The sequence below is a fragment of the Acanthopagrus latus genome, chromosome 12 (assembly GCF_904848185.1).
Source record: "Acanthopagrus latus isolate v.2019 chromosome 12, fAcaLat1.1, whole genome shotgun sequence".
Taxonomy (NCBI): domain Eukaryota; kingdom Metazoa; phylum Chordata; class Actinopteri; order Spariformes; family Sparidae; genus Acanthopagrus; species Acanthopagrus latus.
The window spans coordinates 12,907,285-12,931,826 of NC_051050.1; the positions used below are offsets into that span (position 1 = coordinate 12,907,285).

The 24,542-nt window shown below is 40.7% G+C and overlaps 2 protein-coding genes across 3 annotated transcripts in view; one reads left to right on the forward strand and one right to left on the reverse strand.

Annotated features, from left to right (window-relative positions):
• Window positions 1-1,339: 1,339 nt before the first annotated feature.
• ccdc80l2 (coiled-coil domain containing 80 like 2) lies at window positions 1,340-10,753 on the reverse strand. Its single transcript, XM_037117384.1, has 12 exons — window positions 7,155-10,753; window positions 6,986-7,074; window positions 6,686-6,859; window positions 6,398-6,549; window positions 5,338-5,661; window positions 4,893-5,133; window positions 4,608-4,764; window positions 3,868-4,004; window positions 3,325-3,476; window positions 2,424-2,527; window positions 2,105-2,185; window positions 1,340-1,886 (listed from the first exon to the last, which is right to left on the reverse strand). The coding sequence occupies exons 1-12, from the start codon at window positions 7,435-7,437 to the stop codon at window positions 1,552-1,554; spliced, it is 2,229 nt and encodes a 742-aa protein (XP_036973279.1). The 5' UTR covers window positions 7,438-10,753; the 3' UTR covers window positions 1,340-1,551.
• Window positions 10,754-11,394: 641 nt separating this feature from the next.
• Window positions 11,395-24,542, forward strand: part of nnt (nicotinamide nucleotide transhydrogenase) — a 29,991-nt gene continuing 16,843 nt past the window's right edge. The window contains exons 1-11 of one of the 2 annotated variants that reach the window (XM_037117255.1): window positions 11,395-11,550; window positions 13,418-13,631; window positions 18,769-18,998; window positions 19,199-19,416; window positions 19,903-19,990; window positions 20,097-20,185; window positions 20,353-20,540; window positions 20,823-20,956; window positions 21,045-21,236; window positions 22,637-22,790; window positions 23,855-24,016. In XM_037117255.1, the coding sequence (XP_036973150.1) occupies window positions 13,478-13,631; window positions 18,769-18,998; window positions 19,199-19,416; window positions 19,903-19,990; window positions 20,097-20,185; window positions 20,353-20,540; window positions 20,823-20,956; window positions 21,045-21,236; window positions 22,637-22,790; window positions 23,855-24,016 (1,609 nt within the window). In that variant the 5' untranslated portion in view covers window positions 11,395-11,550; window positions 13,418-13,477. Of the gene's footprint in view, window positions 11,551-11,821; window positions 11,841-13,417; window positions 13,632-18,768; window positions 18,999-19,198; window positions 19,417-19,902; window positions 19,991-20,096; window positions 20,186-20,352; window positions 20,541-20,822; window positions 20,957-21,044; window positions 21,237-22,636; window positions 22,791-23,854; window positions 24,017-24,542 lie in introns of those variants that run through there. The other variant, XM_037117256.1, reaches the window with a different exon arrangement.

The following is a 24,542-nucleotide window of genomic DNA, read 5'->3' on the forward strand; positions in this document are numbered from 1 at the left end:
CATGGCTTAAATTTGCAGCAATATTAAGAAAAAACCACAGCAGTAAAGATTCAGCACATTTGTACTGTGAAGCTCCACTTTAGCACATTAGCGACATGCTAATGCAAGCATGGCAGCTTGTTCACAATGACAGCATGCATATGTTAAGCAGGTGAAATGTTTACAATGTTCATCATCTTAGTTTTGAGTGTTAGCATGCTAACACTTGCTAATTAGTGCTGACCCAAACTGCAGCTGTGGCCGTTGGGAACATTTGGTCATAAAGTGTTTCACAAATCAAAATGAAAAGCCAAAATGTCAACCGTTAGGCAGTGCAATGAATAACCGAGGTCAGCAGCATTCATCCTGTGGTGGAAAGATTTCGGTGTCAGCATCCAGAAATGGAAAAGAAAGAATTCCTGCACCTAAAAGGTCATTAGTAGAAGTTTAATGTTATATTTACGTGTTTTGTGTTATCACCACTAGCTAGCTAACAAGCTAGGGATGAGCTAGTTTCTGTGGTGGTTGGCGCTGGCTGGGAAAGCAACAGTCGTACACAGCAGCACATTATGGCACACCCAAGATTTTCTATGACACCCAACCTTCTTTGGCAACATCTCATCAGTTGGCAGTTAAAAAAAAAAAAAGAGCGAGGTGCTGTAAGTTCATCAGTCAAAATATGACTGCCAGGACTCCATGGACTGCCTATCTTTTCAATTAAAGAAATTCTTTCAACATTCTACTAAATTATATATGTTGAGGTCTCAAATAAAGCACTGAATTTTACATGAGACACTGTGTAGGACCCCAGGCAGTCTAGCGTGAGTCCTGCAGCAACAATCATTTGGTTGGTCGTCATTATAAAATAAGGCATTTTCATGTGTTCTGATGGCAGCTGTATAAAACCAAGCCTCTCGTAGTTGGGCACTGAAAATAAATTGACTACAGAAGATGTAGTGCAGTTGTGTTGTGTGTGTTCTTTTTTTCAACAACTAAAAAAAAGCCTTTGCAGATGTTTTTTTTCTTTTTGTATTTTTTCGAAGAACTGTTGTAAAAGAATTTTCAGCTCTGAAGACTGTAGCTCTTTAAAATACATGTTTAGTAGAGAACATTTGATCTCCATATTGAATTTTTCAGCATCACAACATTTCCGTTTGTGTCTTTGACACACTGAATGTGTTGGACAAGACTGAGCAGAAGTGTTGCCAAAAAGTGCAATCTGCTCAACCTTGGACAGTCCTTCTTCCTCTTCCACCGAAACTGTGATCAGCATATAGTCACAGACTTTTCTAAAAACTGAATGGTGCACATGTGTTCAGATTTAGACTTTAAAAAAATAAAACCATTCAAATATTTTCTGCTTTCCAAATGATTTATTACTTGCAAACATCAAATATAGGCTATATTATATTAATATAGCTTATTATCATGGTGTCTAAATGATTTGTATTTGTATTGTCCTGAAGAGTTTATGAGGTCTTTGTTTATGAGTTTTCTTATATTCATTAGTCCATTTGTTCCTGTATCTGCTGTGTTGTCACATGGATTTGCCTTCCTCCTCCTCCTTTCTCATCATTCCTCGGGTCGGTGATACATGTATGTCTCCCTGGCCCCCCCATCATCATAGTCTCCATAATGCTCCGCCTCGCCGCCTCCTCTCCCCCTGTCCTCAGGGCAGTGGATCCCCAGTCTCTTCTGCAGCTTCTCCTCCTGGAAGCGGTGCTCCATGGAGTCCACCAGGTCATAGATGCTATCCAGGGACCACATGGGTGACGGGAACCACGCCTTCACGTCGCCGTCTTTCCCCACGACGAGCATGCTGAAGTAGTCCTTACTGATCTTCAGCTGTTCTCTCAGGTTGTTGACCATATCGCGCGATAACGGCTGAACCTCACTCTGACTCCGACCTAGAAGAAGAATGGCAGGAAGGGTTAAGTGCAATACACAAAATGGGATTTAAAAAGACAAGATGCACTCCTGACAAACACAGTTCAATTTAGCATTCTAAAGTTTTGGACATGTCTCTATATATTTATAATGATTGCACAAATTGGCATAAAATCCCAAGTTCCTGTATCTATCACCATCCCATGCACCTGCCCTTCCCGACACGGGAGTGACTCACCATTAAGTGGAAATAGCTCAACAGTTCCTGATGCCTTGTGTCCAACTCCAATCAGCTTCAGCATGGCAAAGTGGCGAATACCTGGGGAGAGCCCCACAAAATGCTTACAGGCTAAATTTGAGCAACAAAGACCTGTGTCGGATGAGTCTATAATCGTATGAATACAAATATATTATAGTACAAATAAGTCAGTGACAGCATTGGTTTGGACCTTTCCCAAGCTTGTAGGTCAGGATGGAAACCTGCCTGTTGTATTTCCATATTGCACCAGAGACAGGTGTGGTATTGTTCATTGAAGAGCGTGTGGTGTGTTACTGACCCAGGTGACACTCCTGTCCATTGAGAGCAGAGAGCTGCTGTTGGAAAGAGTAGTCGTCCTCAGAGGGAGCAGAGATGAGCAGCAGTCTCCTCTTAGACATGAATCTGAACAGCAATAAAAACAGTGACGTGAGTTTGAAGGTTGTAGCATGAGTCGGTCAAGGTCCTGCCTTTTGTTCAGACATAATGTGTTAAGGCACATGTTGTATAATATCTAGAAAGAAGAAATAAATAATAAAACAGAAAGTTACTATTACAGCTACTATAAATCAAAGACAGAGAGGATTAACTCCAGAAGAAATTATTGACATGAACGTTGAGTTTGATCGAATTAACACGGTATTAGCAAACAAAATTATAGTATGAAGTAGTTTTGTATTTTAGCTATCCATTGACTAGTTCTTTAATAATAATTAAATCAATTTACACCATAATACATCTAAATAATTTATTTAAAAGCAGCCTGACCGCACTGAATTCCACTACAGTCAAAAGTTAATCTTGCAGTTACAGCTAACGTTACTTTGCCAAGCTAACGTTTGCTGTTTTTATTCTCCATGACTAAATTCAACTTCTTCATTTAACTTATGTGGGACAAAAATGTTTTTAAAAAATTACCATGAAGATAGATCTAAAATAGAAGTAAATTTAACAGTTAGTCAAAGCTAGCTGTGGCTGTCTCTAGCTAGCTTGACTTTTAGCCAAGTTTTGTATAGACTGCATGTTCAATATGATGTTTTTATTTTGGAAATTGTGTGTTTACATTACACACATTTTGCTTCATGGCAAAATAAATGTTTTGGCTTTGTAGGGCTGGAAAGTTCTGTTAATCTAATAAGTAGTTACATTTATACATTCTGCTTATTAGTTAACTAAGTGAGCTCTGGATTATAACAGTCTACCTGAGCAGTGAATTCTCAGCTTCGGGCTGCTGATTGTTTTTGGAGCAGACCACAGGACTCTTCCTTTCCTTTTCTTTTTCTGAGCGCCTTGAGGGAAAGTTGTCAATGTACTCAAACAGAGCAGGACTTGATGGAGGAGCCTCAAACACTCTCTGGGAGAGAGATAAAAGCTAATTAGGCAATGAAAATGCAAAGGGTAACAAGTTGAGTCATATCAAGGGTGTTTCTGTTCCTGTATGACATGGCATTACATTTAAATTGTCTTTAAAACAAAAGGCCACATCAGCAACAGTTCCTGATTGCTTCTGAAACAAAAATTACAAAGGACTTTGTAGAAACACATTTAAATCCCTTAAAATAATGTAAAAGACAAATAAATGAGCTTTATCATAAAATCTGACAAAAATATTGCCTATTTGACTCATTCAGTGGCTTAAAATCTGGGGTTAAATATGGTTCCCGTCACTTTGAGCAGCTCTGAACTGGAGTGCTTCCAGGTGTGAACGTGAGTAAGAGCAAAAACAGCAGTGAAGACTGTCTTACATTGGGCTTGATGTCGTAGTCCGTGACGGTCATGGAAAAGAGGTCAGAGGACGACAGGCTGAGCTCTGATCTCAACAGAGAGATCAGGCCAGAGTCTGAGAGATGCTCCGATTGGTCGCTGAGAGGAGGCTCTGACTCTGAAACACACATGACATGAAGCCAAGTCGCCTCTGAACAATTTTTAAACCTGTAAGGACATTACTCATTGCTCGGCTTCTGTGACATCTTTCCAGTACTTGAGTTTATGACTAGACCTTTCCACCAGCCACAGCTGTGGCTTGGGTTTACTGCTTATTAACAAATGTGCTAACGTGCGAAAATTAAAATGTGTTATCATTTATCTCAAATGACACCTGTGGTTTCAGCTGAACACAGCCTCTATCGTGGTTGTAGTCTCTTAGTGTTTTTTTTTTTTATTTTTTTAAACAGCTGCTGTTCAGCTACTACCTCAAGCATGTAGACGCAACACAACACAGTTACAGACTGTTGTACGCTACAGTGCATTAAACATGCAAAGATGGAAGCAACACATTTGCATTTTTGTCACACTCCGGTAAAAAAATACAACATGTTGCTCTCTTTGCTTCAGAATATTCAGACAGCGCATGTATAAAAAAATCAACGATATCTGCAAGAGTTTGTCCAGTTACCAGGTTCCATCCCCTGGAGGGAACCTAACCAAATATTCAAACACACAACGTCATACACACAGACAAAAAAAAATTACAAACACTTCCTACCAAGCTGGTGGTGTTGCAAGGTTAGCACAGCGTCACGTCCCGCGCCCACAATGGTCGCCACGGTGATCTTCCTGATAGCGAGGTCACAGTGTTGCTTCTTGTTCTCCTCCGTCTGCTGGACGTACAGCGTTGCATCTTTGCTGGGCGTCGAAATCAACTAGTACAACACAAACAGACACATCACTCCTCATAGATGATAGGATACTGATAAGTTGCATTGACAATGTGGAGGCCGCTGTCAAAGAACAAGGGGGGAAAGGGGCGGAGAAAAGAGAAACTTCTCACCATCAGCCTTCTTGAGCCCTTGAAACTGTCCAAAAACGTCTTCAGGGCTGTTTTATCCTTCTCACTGGCCTCTCTGTTGGACTTCTTCCCTCTTCCTTTCCCTTTCTTCCCTTTCTTCCCTTTCCCCTTTCTCTTAGAGCTCTGCTTTTCCTGTGTATCCTCCTTTACATTCACCTCTTTTTCAACTTCACTGGTTTTCCCTCTGTGTCTTTTCTTTCCTTCTTCCACGGTGGAGTCAGCCCTGCAGCAGGATAGAATGAAAAAAAAAGAAGAACTTTTGATGTTGGTCCAGCACTAAAAAAAGCTCATCTGCCTCTGGTGTAAGGGGATGAGGACGCAGGATGTGCCAGATGGGAAAAGAGAATCTGAGCAAGCGTTCAGTGAAATCAATCAAACATCGACATTCCACACATCTACGTAATTTACAGTAATATGAAGACTGCACCTGTCTGTCTTTATGTCTTTGTTGCTCTTTGACACAGATGGGGCTCCGTGCACCTTTTCGTGTGCGTTTGAAGCGGCCCGACCGGCGCTGTTCGACTCCCTTCCCCTCGTGGACCCCACTGCAGACTCCTTACGGATAACAAACCTCGACCGTCCACTCAGGATGTCCTGGATCTTACTCTTCAGGGCAGCTTTTTTGTCCGCCGGAGGTTTTCTTTGCAAGGCCACGATAGAAGTCACGTTCCCTCGTCTCTGAGGGCTCAGCACCGTCTTCTTCTTCATCTTTTTCCTCGTCACTAAAACCTTCTTTTTGGTGGGTTTACACCTGGATACAGAACATCAGACAGCGTTTTGTTCACAACTTTGACCAAAATGACAGAGAAACCACAAATTCTAATTGTAATGAATGCCCACGTCTTACACAAAATGTAACATTTATACTTAGTTGTTACTTGAATGGATGTGTGTTGCATATATTATGAAGCCCCATGTGGCAAATTTGTGCTAAGAAGGTTTTTCACCACGCTAGCTGCTGTGTGAGGCTGCACAGCGATGCTACGAGCTAAATGCTACAATGCTTACAATGACAGCGCTAACAATCTGGTGCTGAGTAGGTGTATTTCAGTCCGGATCAGACTGGTGGACTGACAGACCCACAGACCAACAGTTAGACTATCAATAGATTAGTTGATTGAAAGGAAGTTAATCAACTATTGTGATGGGTTCATTATTTTGTTTCGTTTTTCAGGCTAAAATGAAAATCTTTTGCTGGGTTGAGCTTTTTAATTGTAAAGAGTTGCTGCTTTTCTTTGTCATTTATGACAGTGAAAGAAGAGTCATTGGGTGTACTGTTGGTTGAAGTACAAAAGAAAGAAATAGCTTGCCTTGACGTGTAATTTTATACCTGCATTATCTCCAATAATGCACCCATAGCAATGCAGAATACAGCTAATTGTTTATGGTTTTATTTTCACATTATTTGATATTTTGATCGGTTAGGGTTAGGGTTAACCCATTTTGAATTTAAAGCGGACTTAATGAACTTGATGGTATAATCTAACCTCAGCTGAGATCCTTTTCTGGTCATCTTCTCCAGCTTCCTCATGGGGAACTGATCGATGACCTCCAAAATTGCCTCAACACGGACTGGAATGGGGAAGCGCTCACTGACGTGAAGGTTCTTCTTTACGACCAGCGTGGTGAAACCCTGCTCCTGAAACAACAGGTGTAATAAGACAATAACAAGTCAAGCAGAGGTACACACTGAGGAAAACCTGGAATTTTTTGCTAAATTGAAAGAAATACATATAGGCTGCAACTTGTTCATATCTTCCGGGGATGTGACCTACCTGGCCGGTAAGCTCCAGATAGTGCAGCAGTTTGGTAACTGTGTCAGGGTCAAGGCTCTCTACTGTAGCATCTCCTTGAAGAGTTGTTTTCTGGATTCGACCTTCCATCATGGCGTTCTGGATGATGGTGATGATGAATGTGTCTCTTTCTGCTAGGCGGCAGTTGAGCCCTTTCTGAGAATGACACCGGAAAAGACGGAAAGAGAGTGAAACTAAAAAAAAGGGGAAAAAAAACAAAAAACAAATCGGATAAAATCTCCCCCTAAATCAATTTGGTGTGTATATCTGTACACACAGTACCTGCTCCATGTCTTCCAGCTGTTTCTCCATCATACGCAGGTAGTGGTCATTGTGTGACGGGGCTGTTATCACCCACAGTCGCTTTTTACCTGGAAGGGAGAAGGGTTGTTCACTGTCAGCAAGCAGACGGACAAATAGACACATCAGCTCATCGGCTTATTTGTCTTGCCTGCAAAGTCTGACAGGAAATCCAGCTCCGGAGCCAGGCTTGATGAGGGCTCTTCGACTCCTCTGCCGCCTCCATGTTCTCCATCCACGTCCAGCCCCAGCCCTTGCTCAATTCCTGCGGGGAGGTCCGAATAGTCTCCCCAGTCCCTCACATTGGGGTCCAGCTGATCTTTGGGCTTGCTGTAGCCGATCCCTGGCCAGGCGGTGAGCAAACTCGGGTAGCTGAGGCTCCACAGGGCGGCGAACAACAGCAGGGGCCAGCGTGAGTTACAGAAATTAAACATCCTCACTGACAAGGTGGAGTGGTTGGCTTGTTGGTCAGCTGGAGCAGCTCACAGACCCTCCTCTGCATTTGTGTTCATCACTCTTAGGCAGCCGCGTTGCATCCGAAGCAGACCAGATGGACCCAGCAGCTGTTCAACCTGTGATTCAAGAGTCTAGATTCTCTCAGAAAACTCCCAGCTGAGAAACATCCATGCTTTTAATCCACGTTCAAAACCCCGTTTAAGGCTGACGGGGTCTGTATCCTCAAGAACAGGTGAACCAGATCTGACATGAATGTTAAATGGACAGCAAAGACTGCAGTGATGTTAACCTCTCTCACCAGCAGAGAGAGACTGACTAGAGGGACCTCCCTCTCCCCCTAGACACACACACACACTCCACACACACTCCTGGTTCGCATTATAGCCCAGGCTCGTTAACAGGAAACTCCTGGAATTTTCTGTGACTTCAAAGCATTTTCTGGCTGAAAAATCTCTTTGTTTCTCTCTCTCTCTCTCTCTCTCTCTCTCTCTCTCTCTCTCTCTCTCTCTCTCTCCCTGACAGACACACACACACTCTCTGTGTGTGTGCTTCTTTGTCTCACAGCTGACTGTTTCGATGTCCCTTCCTAATACAGAGTTTTATATGCACATGGAGGCCAATGCACCCACGTGTGTGCATTCACGGACGCAGGCAAAAACCCACTCATTGTTTTTCACATAACATTATCAGGTCAGTAGGTTGGCGTCCTATTGTGCTTTTGATCGAGAGACTAAATCCCGACCTGCTGATGCTGACCTCCAATGTCCTGTAGAGTTGTGCAAGTGAAGAGACAATGTCCCTATCCAGGGTCAGTAAAATGCCAAATTACTTATAGATTGCATTTGACAGTTTTGATGTTAACACCTGTCACCATCCGTCATTAAGACACTGATTGCAAACTTCTGCAGGCTGCTTTGCACTTGGAGAGAAAAAAAAACAAACAAGGCCATTCAAAAAAAAAAAAATTCTGCGTTGACTGAATGACAGACTTGAAGTGGGGAGATAGAGACGCAGCATCTCAGCCAAAAGCCATTTGTTCAACGGGAGTTGAAGCTTTTGGATGAAGGCAAATGGCAGCAGTCGTAAATAACACAGACAGGCTTATAGACTCTGCAAGCTAGAAAAGTTCACACTGGTTCAATGATGTGAATCTGAGACAAATGTGCCCACAGGCGAGTCAACCCTAAACACGTTCTGCCAAGGAAAAAGTATTTAATCCCTCCCACTAGCTGCGCCGTCAATAATTCACCAAATAAAAAACACAACCGCACTTCTTTGGTGATCGTTTCCAGTCAGGAATCCAAAGACCACGAGGCTTCACAAACCAGTCCAAATGTAACTATAAATATGACTACAGCCTCATCCATTCATGTTCACAAAGTTTAGTAATAGTAGTAATGAAAATCATTCCAGTTGAACATCTAAATGTCTAAAGCTCTGGGTTCTAGGACAGCCAAATATATTGTTTGACAAAGGGTCTTGGCCTTGATTTTCAAAATGATAACACGGTAAAAAAAAAAAAAAAAATGTATATGCAGCTGGTGATATTTTGTATACACAATCATCTGCTGAACGGAGCAACTTTGAAGAGACTGAATGACTTTTAAGGGACAAAACGTATGGCCACCTGCTTCTGACCTGCCCTTGAAACAACACATGTGTTGGTTTTAATATCACTGAGGGAGACAGAATATATAAGAAAGATGTACAAACAAAGCCAATTAGACAAGCTATTTTTATGGCGAAACCCTGAAATTAGATCCAGGCGTAGCAACAATGCATTCCACTCTCTGAGCCTGATAAAGAGAACCAGATGACCAGTATATGGCAGGAGGAGAATGTGCAGTATATGTACTATATACAGTGTAAGTGTAGGTCAATGAGGCACTGGTACAGAGAGAGTACGTGACTGACAAAGATGTTATTGCTCCAGAACAGGCTGTAACTCACTGCTAGTTTTTCATTAACAAAGATTTACAAGGAAGCCGAACCAGCACAGTTAGCCCATTAATAGTGGAGGAACAAGACAAATACGTGTCAGTAACCACAGAAGAAGAGGAGACAGTGACCTTACACATTACTTATACTTTGACTCATAAACCTGAACGATGATTCTGCTGTGATTGTAATAATGACCGATGATCTGTTCATCATACCAGAATAGCAATTTCTCATTTTTAGGAGCGATGAAAGTAAAATGAGAGGAAATTGGATGATAATGAAGTCACGACACAATGTGAAATAGTGAGAAAGCGTCCCTTGGTAGAGAAATGTGAGTCTTGCATCACATGTTTAAACAGCTGTGTCACTGCTAAGAACGTTGCTAGATGATTATCTCTGTTCTTTCTCTGTTTTTTGCAAACAATTTGACACGAAACCCTCCATTTCGTATGACAGATAATAACGCTGGAGATGTTTTATGTTTTGTTTTTTTCATTGCTACATGTAAAAAACGATCAGTTGAGATATCCTCACAGCACCTGTTGATTCAGTGTCTCCTTCCATTAACCTCGCACCACCTTTCAAATGACTCAATATCAGAACAAGTGTGAGATCATCTCCTCCAGTCAGTCTCATAATGATGATGGTGAATGGGAAAAAATGAAATGAAAACATGAGCATTTATTATATATTATATTTAGTACAGAAGATATTAATCACATCATGAGAGTACCTGCAGTGTCAAAACAGATCGTGGCTAAGTTATAGTAATATAATCTAACAAGAAGGAACAAAATGAAAAATTGCACTCGAATGCATCACACTCTGTTACGCTTTGGTCAAATTGGAGAGATTATGTTTACCGCTATGAGGCTAAAGCAATTCCGAAAAAGGAATTGCAAAAAATATATTCAGTATATTCATGTTCACATTTCATGTTTACTACAGTCATTTTCTGGTCTCTGGTATATAGAAAAGAAATAATGTAGCTAGTGGTCATGTTATGTAGCTATGTTATAGCTCTGTTCCTGATTACTTGTGTCTTGATCTGCTCCTGAGTGGCGGGGCTGTCAGAGGAGTGAGCCGCACCTGGCGCAACTTCCTCTGATTGCTGCACCTGCTATGAGAAGGCTGGATACCTCCCTCTGGTGCTCTCTGTCTCCCGTGCTTCCAATTTGTTGTGTCCATTTAAATTTGCCTTGGCTGAATTTGTTTAAACAACATATTATGAACATGTTTGCCTTTGTGTGGTCTCCCTCAACACACACACAAGTCACAAATTCTGATGCCTTTTTAACCTGTTCAGGGCCTCTTGCTCAGTATGAGCTGGTATAAACTACAGTTCCCTGTAACTATTTCAGATAATGGATGGAGGGATGCTGCGTATTTTGGCATCAACTTGTGTACAAACTTGGGGCCCAGATGTACTGAATATTGAGGGAGAAATCAAAGGATTAATAGGGGCCCACCAACCGATTTTTGCCACACACCACCAGAACAGGACCATATTCAGCCATACATGACATATATGTAGGCATGTACATGTTTATATGTAAATACATGTAATTTTTTGTTTAATCTGCGATGAATCTTGATTAAACATATATAACAAATAGACCACGTTTTAAACCCCCGTGTAGTGCTAAATATAAAATAGTGAAAGAGCGCCCCACAGTGGCAGCATGCAGAATTGTAAATTAAGTTTTAGGACGCCATTTGTGAAACAGTAAATGACACGTAAATGTGCTCATTTATTCATATCATTATAACTATACATATATTTGTATGTATTTGTGCTTTTCTGTCAAGACATGAAGCATGCGTATGCTTCCACCAAAACGTTTAAACAAAACCTGTCCCTAAATTAAGATTTATCTGATAAACCGGATCATAATTTAAAATAGAATATTGACAGTAATGTCACTGTCATTTATATACAAAAACAAAACAAAACAATACAGAGGTGAGACTGAGGGGTGTGCATTTGTGATGGCTTCGTCCTGCCTCCTCGGTGACCACAAATCAGAAGTCAGAAGTCGATATGATGCGTCTCATATGATCAAATAATAATCCTGCCGGCCGCTGTTCCGGACACCTTCCGGGTTATCAGAGTTCGTCTGTGCAGCACAGAGCCCGGACCATTTGCAGAGGTCAGTCGAGTTATGTTCCGTTAACTTTTCCACTCTCACTTTTTTTCACATGCATTTGTTTCGGTTTGCATTTCTGTGCGAGTGTGTGTGGGGGATTTATGAGTCATACCTCGCCTTCATGCACGACACAGATGTTTTTTAGCTGCCTGCTAGCGCGCTAGCTTAGCTCATGTTAGCATTGAGCCCCCGCTAGGTTTTGTTTTGCGGGGAGCGGAGACAAAAAGAAAGAAGAGGTGGCCGCCTGGATTAACACCGCTGAGCTCTGACTCACAGTGAAAGTGCACTGAAAGGTGGCCTCACAAACAAAACACATTTTAGCTCAAGCTTCTTGTCGGTGACACACAGTTGTGAGACGGTTGTCGTCATTGATTTGAACGTTGTGTTGTTGGTGACTTATTGGGTCATAAACGGCGCCGTTAGCCAGAGGTTTACGAGAGCCGTTCTGACCCGGGTTTAACCTGGCACATCCAGGACAAAGCGACACACGTCTGCAGCTTAATGCCTTGTTCATCCACATCTTGTTTTTCATAAGCTAACGTTACGTGTTAACACCAGAAAAAATGTTAACAGCGTCTGAGTGTGATTAAACAGTTTTTGGTGACGTGGTAGTTTGAGTTTTTTTGATATGAAATAAGAGTCCCTGAACACAACACGCTGTCTGTCTGCAGACGGCTTGTTAACTGAAAATAGGTTATCAATAGTCTCTCAAACGGTGCCGAAAGTCACATAATGGCTGATTGGTGTCCAGTTTCTCAGATGTAAAAAAAGAGATTTGTTTCAGTGTTCTCTTTGATGGTAAACTGGATTCAGGGAAATTTAAACGGAAGTTTTGAAAGACAAAAAAATGGTGATGACCTTCATTCAAACACACTGGTTACAGATCTAACCTAATGTATGTTTTGATGTGCTTGCAATGTGTTTATGTTTTCGTGGTTTGATTGTATGAAATTGATTACATGTATTGATTCTTTATCTGAACTATATATGAAGTATCCAATATGGGTCAGTTGTCCTTTAGTGATGTAAAAGGGGCACAGTTATTTTCATATTTTATAGCTTAAACCTTTTTAACCTTTCATTTATTACCCTGATATGTCTTTTTTTTAATTGGGCTTTTGTGAAACTGTATTGTGATACCTGCTCTCCAATTATTTTCATTATCAATTACTTATACTGTCTGTGAAAAGAACTCAATTAATTGTTAAATCTCCGGTCCCGAACCCCAATAATAGTCCATTTACATTGATGTAACCCTAATATAATTTTTTTTTTCTATGGTGATCACCTAATTAATACATTTTTTAATTGAACTTTTAAGGTCAGTTTGACTTTCAAAACAAAATGCGGTTTTGATCTTTTGACTGAAACGGAGTCCTTATTGTGCACACAGTGTGGCCAATAGGAGTTAGATGCCAGTCAATTCTAGTTTAAACCCTACTACACCAGCCCAGCTGTCCCAGTCTATCCCAGTTCATTATCTCCCTTTTAAAGTAAACATGCTGTCCCTCTTTGTGTTTACTGCCTCAGAGTCACTCAGGGCTGCAATTTAAAGATATATCCAGTTATCCTTGCAGAAAATGAAAAAGAAGATGTTTGTGTATCAACAAAAATCAAGGACAGATTTGTAATGGGGATCAGATAGTCATAATATGTGTTGGATTGGGTTCAAATATGTATAGGAAAGTGTTGGCAGGTCCTGTTGTATAAGCATCAACAAGGTCACAAGTGTGTGTGTGTTTGATCTACAAAAGAGCAGGGTAGGACATATTTCTGTTGAACTTGCGGGCGCAAGTGTGTGTATTACCCTCTCACTCACTTTCACCTGTTATTGTTCTTTACCCATAATCCCCCTCCCGTCTCATCCCAGGAGGAGTGCTGTCTGTCCCGTTGAGCTCCTCCTGGTGTGTGAGTGCTGGGTGTGTGCACCATGGCGAGCCTCCTTCGTGTTGTGGCGGCCAGCTGCTCAGCCCCTGTGTTCAGCGGGGTTTCCTGTATGAAGTTGCAGAGCAGCCATGCTCTCAAATCAACATGCATTCGCTTTTTCAGGACCCATCAAGCTCTTGGACGATGTGCCAGTCCAGGTAAGACACAATACACACAATGTGATATCTTGGGTAACCTTAGTAGAAGTGTATATACAGAAAACAATAATTGCAACAGTTTTGTGCAAATTATGAATTAATATTCTGTTTACAAAACATAATGAAAGTAACATTATTTAGATTTAGACAATGCATGATATCTGAGGTGTTCTAGTTTCTGGAAACAGGGTTCCCGTGGGTCCCTGAAAGTGTGTCAGTTTGAGTGGAAAAACGAAGGCCTTGAACGTCTTTTAAAAAAAGATTTTCAAGGTCCATGTCTAGACGTAAATATAGCCATGGGTGATTGAAAGTGCTCGAAATATTTGAATTGTTGTAACAGTAATTAATGTTGATCTGTATCTGAAACAATCCTGTGTAGGGTCCTTGATTTTAAGGGAATAGGGCCTGGAAATTTAATTGCAAGGTTCTTGAATTTGATGTTTAGGTAGATGTGGGAACCGTGACACAACATGAAACTTTGCTAATATCACCAGGGTCTCTACACATGAACATGCGCATTGTGAACATTGTTTGTATGCACAGAGTTTGCTAAAAACGTTGTTGAACAACTCACCTTTGCAGTTGCTTGATCCGCTTGCCGAGAAGCATCGACCTCCGAGTGCGATGTAACCTGGAGGACAGTTGAGGTGGAATGCTACTGTATTGCTTCTTATATGAGGCTCCTTTTTCAACTTTAAGGTCAATATTGTTTTTTGCTAATGACAAAACAACAAATTATCTGTGCATTTATATGGAAATAAGCTTTAGGAGCGTTCCACCTTAACTCACCTTCATCTTGCATCGCATTCGGAAATCGACACTTCTCACAGGCAGGACGGCAGCTAGCGGAACAAACATACGCTAACATGAGTTGCCCAAAAACTCTCTTTTTTAGTAAACTCTGTGTACACAAAAAATGTTTTCAATGTTCTTCATGTATAGAGACCCTGGTGATGCTACAAGCAAAGTTTCATATTGTGTCGAACCTTCTTAGTGTGTTAAAAATAGCAATTTTGATGCTATCGCTAATTTGCCCCAAGCATTCCCATTTAAGATGAGTTTGACCCGAAAACGAAAATACGGTAGATCTTCAAAGTGCCTTTTTTGTTGTAATTATGCTTTTACACAAAGGTTTGACTCATGTACATTCACATAAACGGTTGCATGTTGGTAAGAGTTTCACTTTAATTGCCCATCTTGCTGACAGTTGCCACTTATGAACAACTACTATTGAGACTGTACATTAGACAATTCATTAATTTTTAGTGTGTCTCTGCATGTTCAACCATGCAGACAGGGGCTGCAAATGACAGCTGGAATGACTTTTTGGTCAACAGAAAATTGATCAGGAACTGTCTCAGGTTCCAGCTTCCTAATTATTATAATTTGCTCATTTTATGTTTCATATAGGATTAATCTCTTTTGATGTTTAGACATACTAAAGGGATGGTTTAATTCATGTATTCTCCTCTTGGGTCTGAATTTGGACGATTGTGACCTTGCTGCTGTTGTAGATACATGTTTTACTACTGATAGCAACATGAAAGCAATGCCACCTGTAGATTCTGTGTGCATTCTCATGTACTTGTGCATCAGGCACTGCATGGCAGGTGCAAAAATACTCATTAAGCAACACTGATGGAGGTTTTCTCTCACTGCCCAGCATTAGAAATGACAAATATGCTATTTATACCCTTGTCCTTCAGAGTGCTACCCATTCATTCATTCATGTTTTGTTTCTGTTTTTTTGCATGCATATTCCAAGTCATTGGTATTTTTATGAAGAAGAAAATCCCTTGTTTTGGCAAAACAAAGATAAATCAAACATAGGACAGCCTTTAACCCCATGCTGTAGCTTTTCCTTTAACTCTTCTTAAAGGTATATTCTCGAGGTCAGTGCAGCTACCTGCAGTTGCTTTCAGTCCCAAGGTCACATGTAGGATGTATTCTCCATTTTAGTGCCTGGTCTCTGTATCAGTAACCAGAAAGTGTGTGTACTGTAAAAGCCAGTACCAGCTGGTTGGAGGTGCTTCATGTTCGACTGTGCAGGATTCATGGTTCATGATTGGAGCTGCTTGTGACCTGGTTCACGGTGACATCCATGCAGTTCAGCTAGCTCCAGCAACAGCTGGTTGAATCTATTCTGGAGATGCACGTGTCAGATGACAGGGTCGCAGACAAGTATAAGAGCACATATCATACAGTTCATATAGATGTGGTCATGCTTTGACCTCGATGGAGCTTATAGATGTACGGTATATGCCAAGACATTGTGTTCATATAAGACCGGATTCATGACTGTGACATGCACAGAATGACTCTGTGCTTTATAAAGAGACTATTATTGTGATTGTCACAGTTAGTACCAATGTAAAGGCACTTTGAGTGCAGTATATAAAAGTTATTGCACAATAAATCAGTTGAATACAATACAGAGTCATTTGAGCATAGAAATGTCCCCGATCTGTCTGTTTTCACGTTGTGTCAAAAAGAGCTGACACGGCACCATCACTTGGTATTTGAACTGAAAATAGGGAACCGTGAGTGTGTTGCTGGGGGTGTGTTTCTTCAGGCGTTGGTGAGTTAAAAATACAGTCCAGGAAGGCAGAGCTGAGTCACACATCCAGTAGTCTGAAAGGTTATCAAACTCAAAAACTCTGCACACTGGTTTATAATGCTGTTAGGAAAGATTTTACAATTCTGTAAAGTTGCCTCAGTGAGCATGCTTTGCACCACTATTTTAATTCCTGCACTCTTGCAATACATGTTTTATTTTCTCTTGACATCTCATGAAACAGCATGTTAGTAATTGTAACCAACTTCCGGCCATTTCACAAACTAGGTATGGATAACAATGCGTCAACAAAGAGAGAAAGTGGCATCAAATCTGTCTCTAAACTGTGTCTCTGTACCCATCTTGGAATTACATTTAGCCAGCATGTGATTCAGATATTTTCTGGAATATACCACATTTTGAATGCAGAAACTGAATGACAATAATGATTTAAAGTGGGGTCTCTTCCTGGGGAGTTTTTCCTTAATCCTTAATCTTAATTTTGGGCTATATGAATACAGCTGAGTTGACTTAACATATGGACCTTAAACTGTTATGTAAACTCAAGCTGGCACACTCATTAATCTTTTTAATCTTTAATCTAAGTATTGAGGTTCATAAGTTACCATGTTATAATCGCTCCTGTGAGATTCTTAAAACACAACAAGATGTAATGCGTATTTGCTGCTGCTGCTTCATTTAATACTAATTCTAGTGATATGGTGGATATATCCACTGGTGTCTGCCCAATCTCAACTTAATCTAAACCTTTTTCGCCCAGTAACATGATAGCCGTGGGATAGACTGCCCAGCTGTCTGACTCTAATCTCTTTATTGGCACCTGACTGCTGAATGTGTTGGCAGAAAGGGACCCACAGCACATATAGGGGCATGTGGTACCTCTTGCTTTATTAAAATTAAATCTAATCAAATAGCTGGCAGCCAGAATATTGGCTGTGGAGCTTTTGGTAAAACAAAATTTGTTGGAGGACGGGCAACCAGGGCAGGGTGAGAGGAAAGTCAGCCCCCGTGCTCTTGTGTTTATGTATAGAGAGAGCGAAAGAGCTGCAGTGGAATTTTCCATAGGAGCAACATGTGACCTGCCTGTAGCTTGGACACTTCAGAGCAACAGAAAGACACACAATGCTAAGTCACTGTCTGGTCATGCTCGCTGCGTCTTTATTTTGCTTGACTCTGAATTTTATGTCTTTATCTTCCCTTTACTAATTTCATTCTCATCATAAGCTTCCATTTTGCTCTCACATGATGAATCAGCAAGTAAAAATCATGAACAATAAAGGAAAGCTTTCTGCTTTTAGATTGCAGACGATGTTGTCTCTGTATCTTACTATTTAACTAAAAGAAAAGGTGCGATTGTTAGTGAAATGTGAGTGTTTTCCTGCTGCCTGTCAGTTAGTTAAACTTTGGTCAAGACAGTAATAACTTGATGGTTATAGGATGTATTGCCATTAAACTTTGGACGGACTTTTATGGACCTTAAATGATAAATCCCTAATGACTTTGGTATCATTACTTTTATTTTTGTGCCAAGGGCAGTTCAAAGTAACACAGTTTAAAATTATCCAGTGATATCTCTTCATATCTACCTCATGAATTGTCACAAGGTTTGGTGAAATGTGCCTTTTGGCTGTTACTTTGGTTGAGGACCAAATAGCTGGAAAATGAAAGACATCCCCATCAGCCTCAACTGTTCTTTGTTTTAAATACCTTATAGCAAATGTTTGCTTGCTAACTAGGTAGACTAAGAACAGCCTCACAGAGCCAGTGGCATGACTATAGACTCATAGTGTTGTTACAAGACACTGTCCTTGTCCTTGTCCCAAAAAGGCTATTGCATAATATACAGTACAGTATTTATGGTAAACATAGTGTTATTTCTCCTTGAAGCTGCGAGAAAAGATCTGGAAGCTATAGTATAGTACTGGGTTTTGTGCTATTTTGGTCTTTTATGTTAACCGTTCCTATTATCTCCTGTGTACGTAATCATGAACAAAGAGAAAAGCTGCAAAAGCTGCAATGTTCCACTCAGTCAGCAAAATAACTGAGTATCCCTTTTTATTTTTTGTGCAGCTTTCTATTGATTTGGACCAAAATAAGACACACAGATGCACAAACTCATATACAAACTATGCACAATTCACTTTTATATGCGGTATATTTTGTATTTTGTCAAAACTATGCTATGAAATATTATCAAAATAATTTTACAGTAAAACAGTGCATTGATTTGATGGCCTGTTGGTCAGAGAAGCCATTGGCATAAAATAGGTTGAAACAAGGCCTGTCTGCTCAAATCAGCCTGGAATGAATATATTTGTTATCGTTATTTTTAATTTTCATTTCAGATGAAGAAAAAAATAATTGATGTGTAAAAATAAAGGGAATACATAGAGAACATTATGATTGTATAAAGTAAAATACAGTAACCTCAGAATGAGAATGTGAAGGAAGAGCTTGAAAATCAGCTTGTTGAGTCGCCCTCCTAATGTGAAACACTGAACCTCAAGACTTAATTTTACTGTTGTCACTCATCTCCCGTATTGTTTCTCTTGGCCTCTGCAGGTATTCCATACAAACAACTCACAGTCGGTGTACCCAAAGAAATATTCCAGAATGAACGTCGCGTGGCGCTCTCTCCCGCTGGTGTCCAGGCGCTCATCAAGCAGGGCTTCAGTGTCGTTGTGGAGTCTGGAGCCGGTGAGCCTTCCAAGTTCCCAGATGAGCAGTACGCCCAGGCTGGAGCAACAATCAAAGATGCTAAAGATGTCTTGGCGTCTGATGTGGTGGTTAAGGTAAGATTTAAGTGGGGAATGAGAAGTGAATTGTTTAGTACTAACTAATGTTCCCTGACCAAGTGACAATTAACTGTGAAATATGTCTCCATATGGTCTTCAAAGTTGACAAATGGAGGGGAATGAGAATTGAATTTTAGTTGCATAAATTGATTTCCCGCCCATCCTTACCGTTTTCAAAACAATCTCTCTTCTTCCAGGTCCGCGCTCCCATTTTCAACCCTGATTTGGGCGTCCACGAAGTGGACTTAATGAAGGACGCGGCCACTTTAATCAGCTTCATCTATCCAGCTCAGAATCCAGAGCTGATGGACTTGCTGTCCCAGAAGAAGGCAACCGTCCTGGCTATGGATCAGGTCCCCCGAGTCACCATTGCCCAGGGCTTTGATGCATTGAGCTCCATGGCAAACATTGCTGGGTATGTAGAGAAACACTACATTGCAGCTATAGTTGGGCGACTGTTTTATCTTAAAATATGTCCAACTGTAGCTAGTTAGCAAGCCTGGAAACTTGGTCACTAGCTTTTGCTTTTGTTCTCACAAAAAGGTGTTCTTCAACATGACTATGTCTTCAAGTCAACATAGCATTGTCCATGTAAACACAACTAATATTTGCTGTGAATGCTGGAAGCTAGGGCTGTACTTTTACTTTTTTACAACTCATCACACTCCAGCAGGGCAATTTAGGTCCCAGCCATTATCAAAGCAATGTAGTCTAGCTCTCAGACATTCATCTCTCCCTTTGTCCCTTTGCCATATTTTTCCAGCTGTTCATGATCTTTTCAGCTACAGTCTAAACATTCATATTTTGAGCCAGGAACTCCATTCATAGCTCATAATGTTCTGAATCTTCTATATTTGTTAATATCATATCAAAATTATTATGTGCCTTTCTGTCATTTCAGGTACAAGGCTGTTGTGCTGGCAGCAAACAGCTTTGGTCGTTTTTTCACTGGACAAATCACAGCAGCTGGGAAAGTGCCACCTGCAAAGGTGTGTAGTATGAGTATGTGTGTGTGTGGGTTTTTTTTGTTGAAGTTTTAATGTGTGTATGCAAGATTTAACATGTTTAAACTCCATTTCATGTGTATGTGAATAGGTATTGATCATTGGAGGTGGTGTGGCCGGATTGGCAGCAGCGGGTTCTGCCAGGGCCATGGGAGCAATTGTCAGAGGATTTGATACCAGGTTTGTTTTTGGTTTTATAATGTGCATCTGAATTGTTAAAGAAATTAATCCCGGCTTTGAAAGATTGATAAACACAGAAACTATTGAAATATTCAAAAGTTCTCATGTTCTGTCAGAGATATTTTCCTTCTGCCTGACTGAGAAATCACCTCTCCTTCCTCTCTCAGAGCTGCAGCTTTGGAGCAGTTTAAATCTTTGGGCGCAGAGCCACTAGAGGTGAATATTAAGGAGTCAGGAGAGGGCCAGGGAGGCTACGCCAAGGAAATGTCAAAGGAGTTCATAGAGGAGGAGATGAAGCTGTTTGCCAGACAGTGTCAGGATGTGGACATTGTCATCAGCACTGCTCTTATTCCAGGTATGCACAGAAACACAGACCTGTGCATAATGTATACACAGACTGTATATGTGGAATATCAAAACGTGAGACATGTATTCTGCACAGGCAGATGGCAAAACAGAAATAAAAAGGGCAATTTAGGTTATCTAGAACGTTAAAAATAATTTTACCAGAATATGTTTTACAACAGCTTCAGATTTGATCCATTTCCCTGTTAGTTTCTTAGCTTTTGTACATTGTATGTCCATGCACAGCTGCTGTCTTGTTTTAGTTTAAAGGTCTGTCACTGTTACATTGTAGGCAGGCGGGCACCCATCCTGATCACCAAACCCATGATAGAGAGCATGAAGGACGGGTCAGTGGTGGTGGACTTGGCTGCTGAGGCTGGAGGAAACATTGAGACCACTGTACCTGGAGAGCTGTCAGTATACAAGGTCAGTGCACACACTGTTCATACCCAAACGTTACTCCTTTTCCAATTTATTGTAAAATCACAAGATTTATCTGCCTTTTCCTCTTTAGGGAGTGACCCACATTGGCTACACTGACCTACCCAGCCGTTTGCCGACACAGTCCAGCACTCTGTATTCTAACAACATCACTAAGTTGGTGCGGGCCATCAGCCCTGACAAGGACAACTTTTACCTCGATGTTAAGGACTCGTTTGACTATGGAACCATGGACCATGTTGTGAGGGGATCTATTGTGATGCAGGTATGAGGTCTCAGGTGGCCAGCAGCCCAACAAACACGCACATACTGTACAGCAAGAGGATCCAGAAAGTCATGTAGAATGACATTCAAAGTGGATGCAGGTCCCTTTCCCAGTCACTAGATGTCACCCTAAGGACACACTATCTTCTTACTCTGGCCTCCAGTAAAGCTGCTCTAAATGGACAAAAGAGTAATACCCCTGCAATAAACATAAAACTCTGTTACCCCAAAATAAAAATGTCTTGCCTTGAGATTGTGCAGAATATATTCTGGTTTTATTGGTAACATTCTAGCCACTAAATAGAGCTAGCGATACAAGTCCGGTTTGCTTTACTGTCCTTAACGAACAGAATATTTACAAAAATTCAGATGAAGTAGCTGGCTGTGTGTGACCCACCAAGAAACACAGAGGACAAGATGACAATGAAACGACAGGGTATGAACTCATTTTTTAAAATGGAAAAATGTGAAATGATCCTCATCAGCTAAGAATAACTCCATATCATACTATCCTAAAGTATTTATATTATAGAATTTATTTATGTACGTAGAATTATAGTTAACCCCTCAAGTGTCACTAATTCAGTCATCTGGGACTTTAATTTAATAGATATAAATATCTGTTTTTTCCTCATTCTCTTCTAATATCACAGTCTAAAATGTGCAGATTTATGATTATTGAATATGAGCTTGTTGAAAATATTGGCCTGCTGATATTATTGGATACTTTTAGGTTGTCACAAAACTGGCAAATTAATTGGCTTGAATCACATAGAAATCCTGAACAATACATTTATTTTTGTATTCTTGTTCCTTGAGCTGTGATAACATTTTCTGCATTGAGAATGTTTGTACTGCTGCATATTCAATAAGATGAAGCTACATTATTTAGTCTTGAGTAATAGATCCCTGGGATGTTCTGGGGTGATTATTTTTACAGTAATCAGTCTGAGTCGAGCTGTGTTCATTTGTTGAAGTAAACAAATGGTGATTGGCCTGATATCTGATCGCAGTAATGGTCAGACATCTCATAAATGACGCTGAAACGAGAGATCTTACTTACTGTGCCTTCTGATCATTAGTTTACTTACTTTGATCTTGACAGCATGGTCTAATGTTTCACAGCAGAGGTCACTGTGTAGCGTCAGGCAGTGAGATCAGGGAATAAATTCAGAAATCAAATCGGCTCCTAATAAATGTCATTTGATATTCTTGATCTAACTGACAATTACTCTCATTTCCACCGCTTTTTGCAGCCGTTCCTCTCTTCTCGGTGAGGTGTAGAGAACCATAAGCTCAGCGGTTCGAATGATGGCTAGGAAAGATTAATTTAAATTGTTCGTTCTGTTTTTTTCCCATCCCTCTCCCCCTTCACATGATACCATTCTCTGTCCCCTCCAGAATGGAAAGAACCTGTTCCCTGCTCCTCAGCCCGACAATGTGCCCGTTGCGGCTCCCCCTAAACCAAAGTCTATCCAGGAACTAGAGAAGGAGAAGGCTTCCCAGGTCTCCCCCTTCAAGGCTACACTCACCACTGCTGGCATGTACACTGCAGGTTAGTTGTTGAGGATGATTCAAAATCAGATTTTCTGGTTGTGGAGAGAAACCAGGAAGCTGCTTTATCTGAGAAATGTGCCCTTTATTGACATTCATTTTCCACATTAGGTGGTTGAGGTCTGCCATAAGGTGAAGGACAGGTTAATAATCAGCTTTTCAGGTCACAGGAATGTGCACAGGAGGCGAGAAGTGACACACACACAGGCACCCTGTTAGTTTCAGGAAGTGTGCATTGTAAAGGCTGTGTCACGCTGAGTTGGGTGTTTGAAGTACTGCTGGAGCGAGTGGTTCCCATGGTGCGACACAGCGCTGTGTGTGAGTGCACCACACGCAGTTAATGTGGTTCACACATTGTTTAGGTGCGCCAGTAGTTCCCTACTTAACACTACCACACAGCGAGAAGTTGACCTGGTAACATGCTTATTAGCTTATTAGCCTGGCATGTAATGTCGTTTTTTTTTAATTTTAGATGGACTGTTATTGACGAAGAGACCCTTTTTGTTCCAGCAGTCTGTCTGGAAAAGAAAGTTTGATACATGCCACCAGTTCTGCAAATGTAACGAGACAAATTGCTCTTTGACTGCTAACTATGCCTACAACAGGAAATAAGGACAACATGGGTGGCCGAGTGCCTACCACATTTTGCAGTCAACCAAGTGAACAGAGACTTGTGGAGATCTAAAGAAAACAGGGTGGAAAAAAGAAGAAAAACACATTTTGTAGCTTTTTTTTTTTTTTTTTTTTTTTTTAAATCAGACTTTTCTCAGTTAAATATTTAGTTTTATGTCTGCTCTTCAACTTAAATACTCACTATTCATTGGGATATTCAAACTAGGCCAAGCAGATGTTACCTTCTGTGTTATGAGGTCATAAGCTGAATGGGTTGGAGATGTACGTATTGAAATAAATAAATAAATAAATAAATACTGGTACTAAATGTCAACAATAAATATTGATTATCTCAAATACAGGTTATTTAAACAGTACTGTAAAAGCTCTCTTCTCTAATTGTAGCAATAGCTCTGTTTCTTCCTGTAACTGTATTTCTCTCTCTGTTTTCAGGCTCTGCCACGCTGCTAGGTCTGGGTCTGTGCGCTCCTAACGCCGCCTTCACCCAGATCGTCACCACCTTTGGTCTGGCTGGCATCGTGGGATACCACACAGTGTGGGGAGTCACTCCCGCTCTGCACTCTCCACTCATGTCTGTCACCAACGCCATCTCAGGTTAGTTGTGTTGAGTGTGTCTTCTGTGGTGAGAAACTTGAATGCATCATTCTGAGGAGGGGATGCAATTTTACCTTTACCTTTCAGTATAATGCAGTCCTCATGCACAAGGTTGAATGGAACAATGTACGCTACATCAAGATCCACTGTCTTTATAGTAATACATATAATATTTTTTTGATACATCAGCACTCGCCATTGCCTTTTTTGTGCTGGGTAAATTTGTATATATACATCTGGATTAATTGCATTAAGACCAGTTTCTGTACTTCAGAAAGATTTGGACCGTTTGTTGATTGCACTATGAGATTAGATCGGTGATAACACATTAGAGCAAGAAAGAGTCCTACTAATGCACTTTTGTGGGAGCAATACAAAAATTAGGGAGTGAAAAACTAGGCAGGATATTTTACACTTAACAAAAAACTTTGTCCATATTGTTCACTGAACAACGTACAAAGCCATATTTTCGGGATCAAATAAGACCATCGTATCACATCAAAAACACAACCACTTATACCATTAC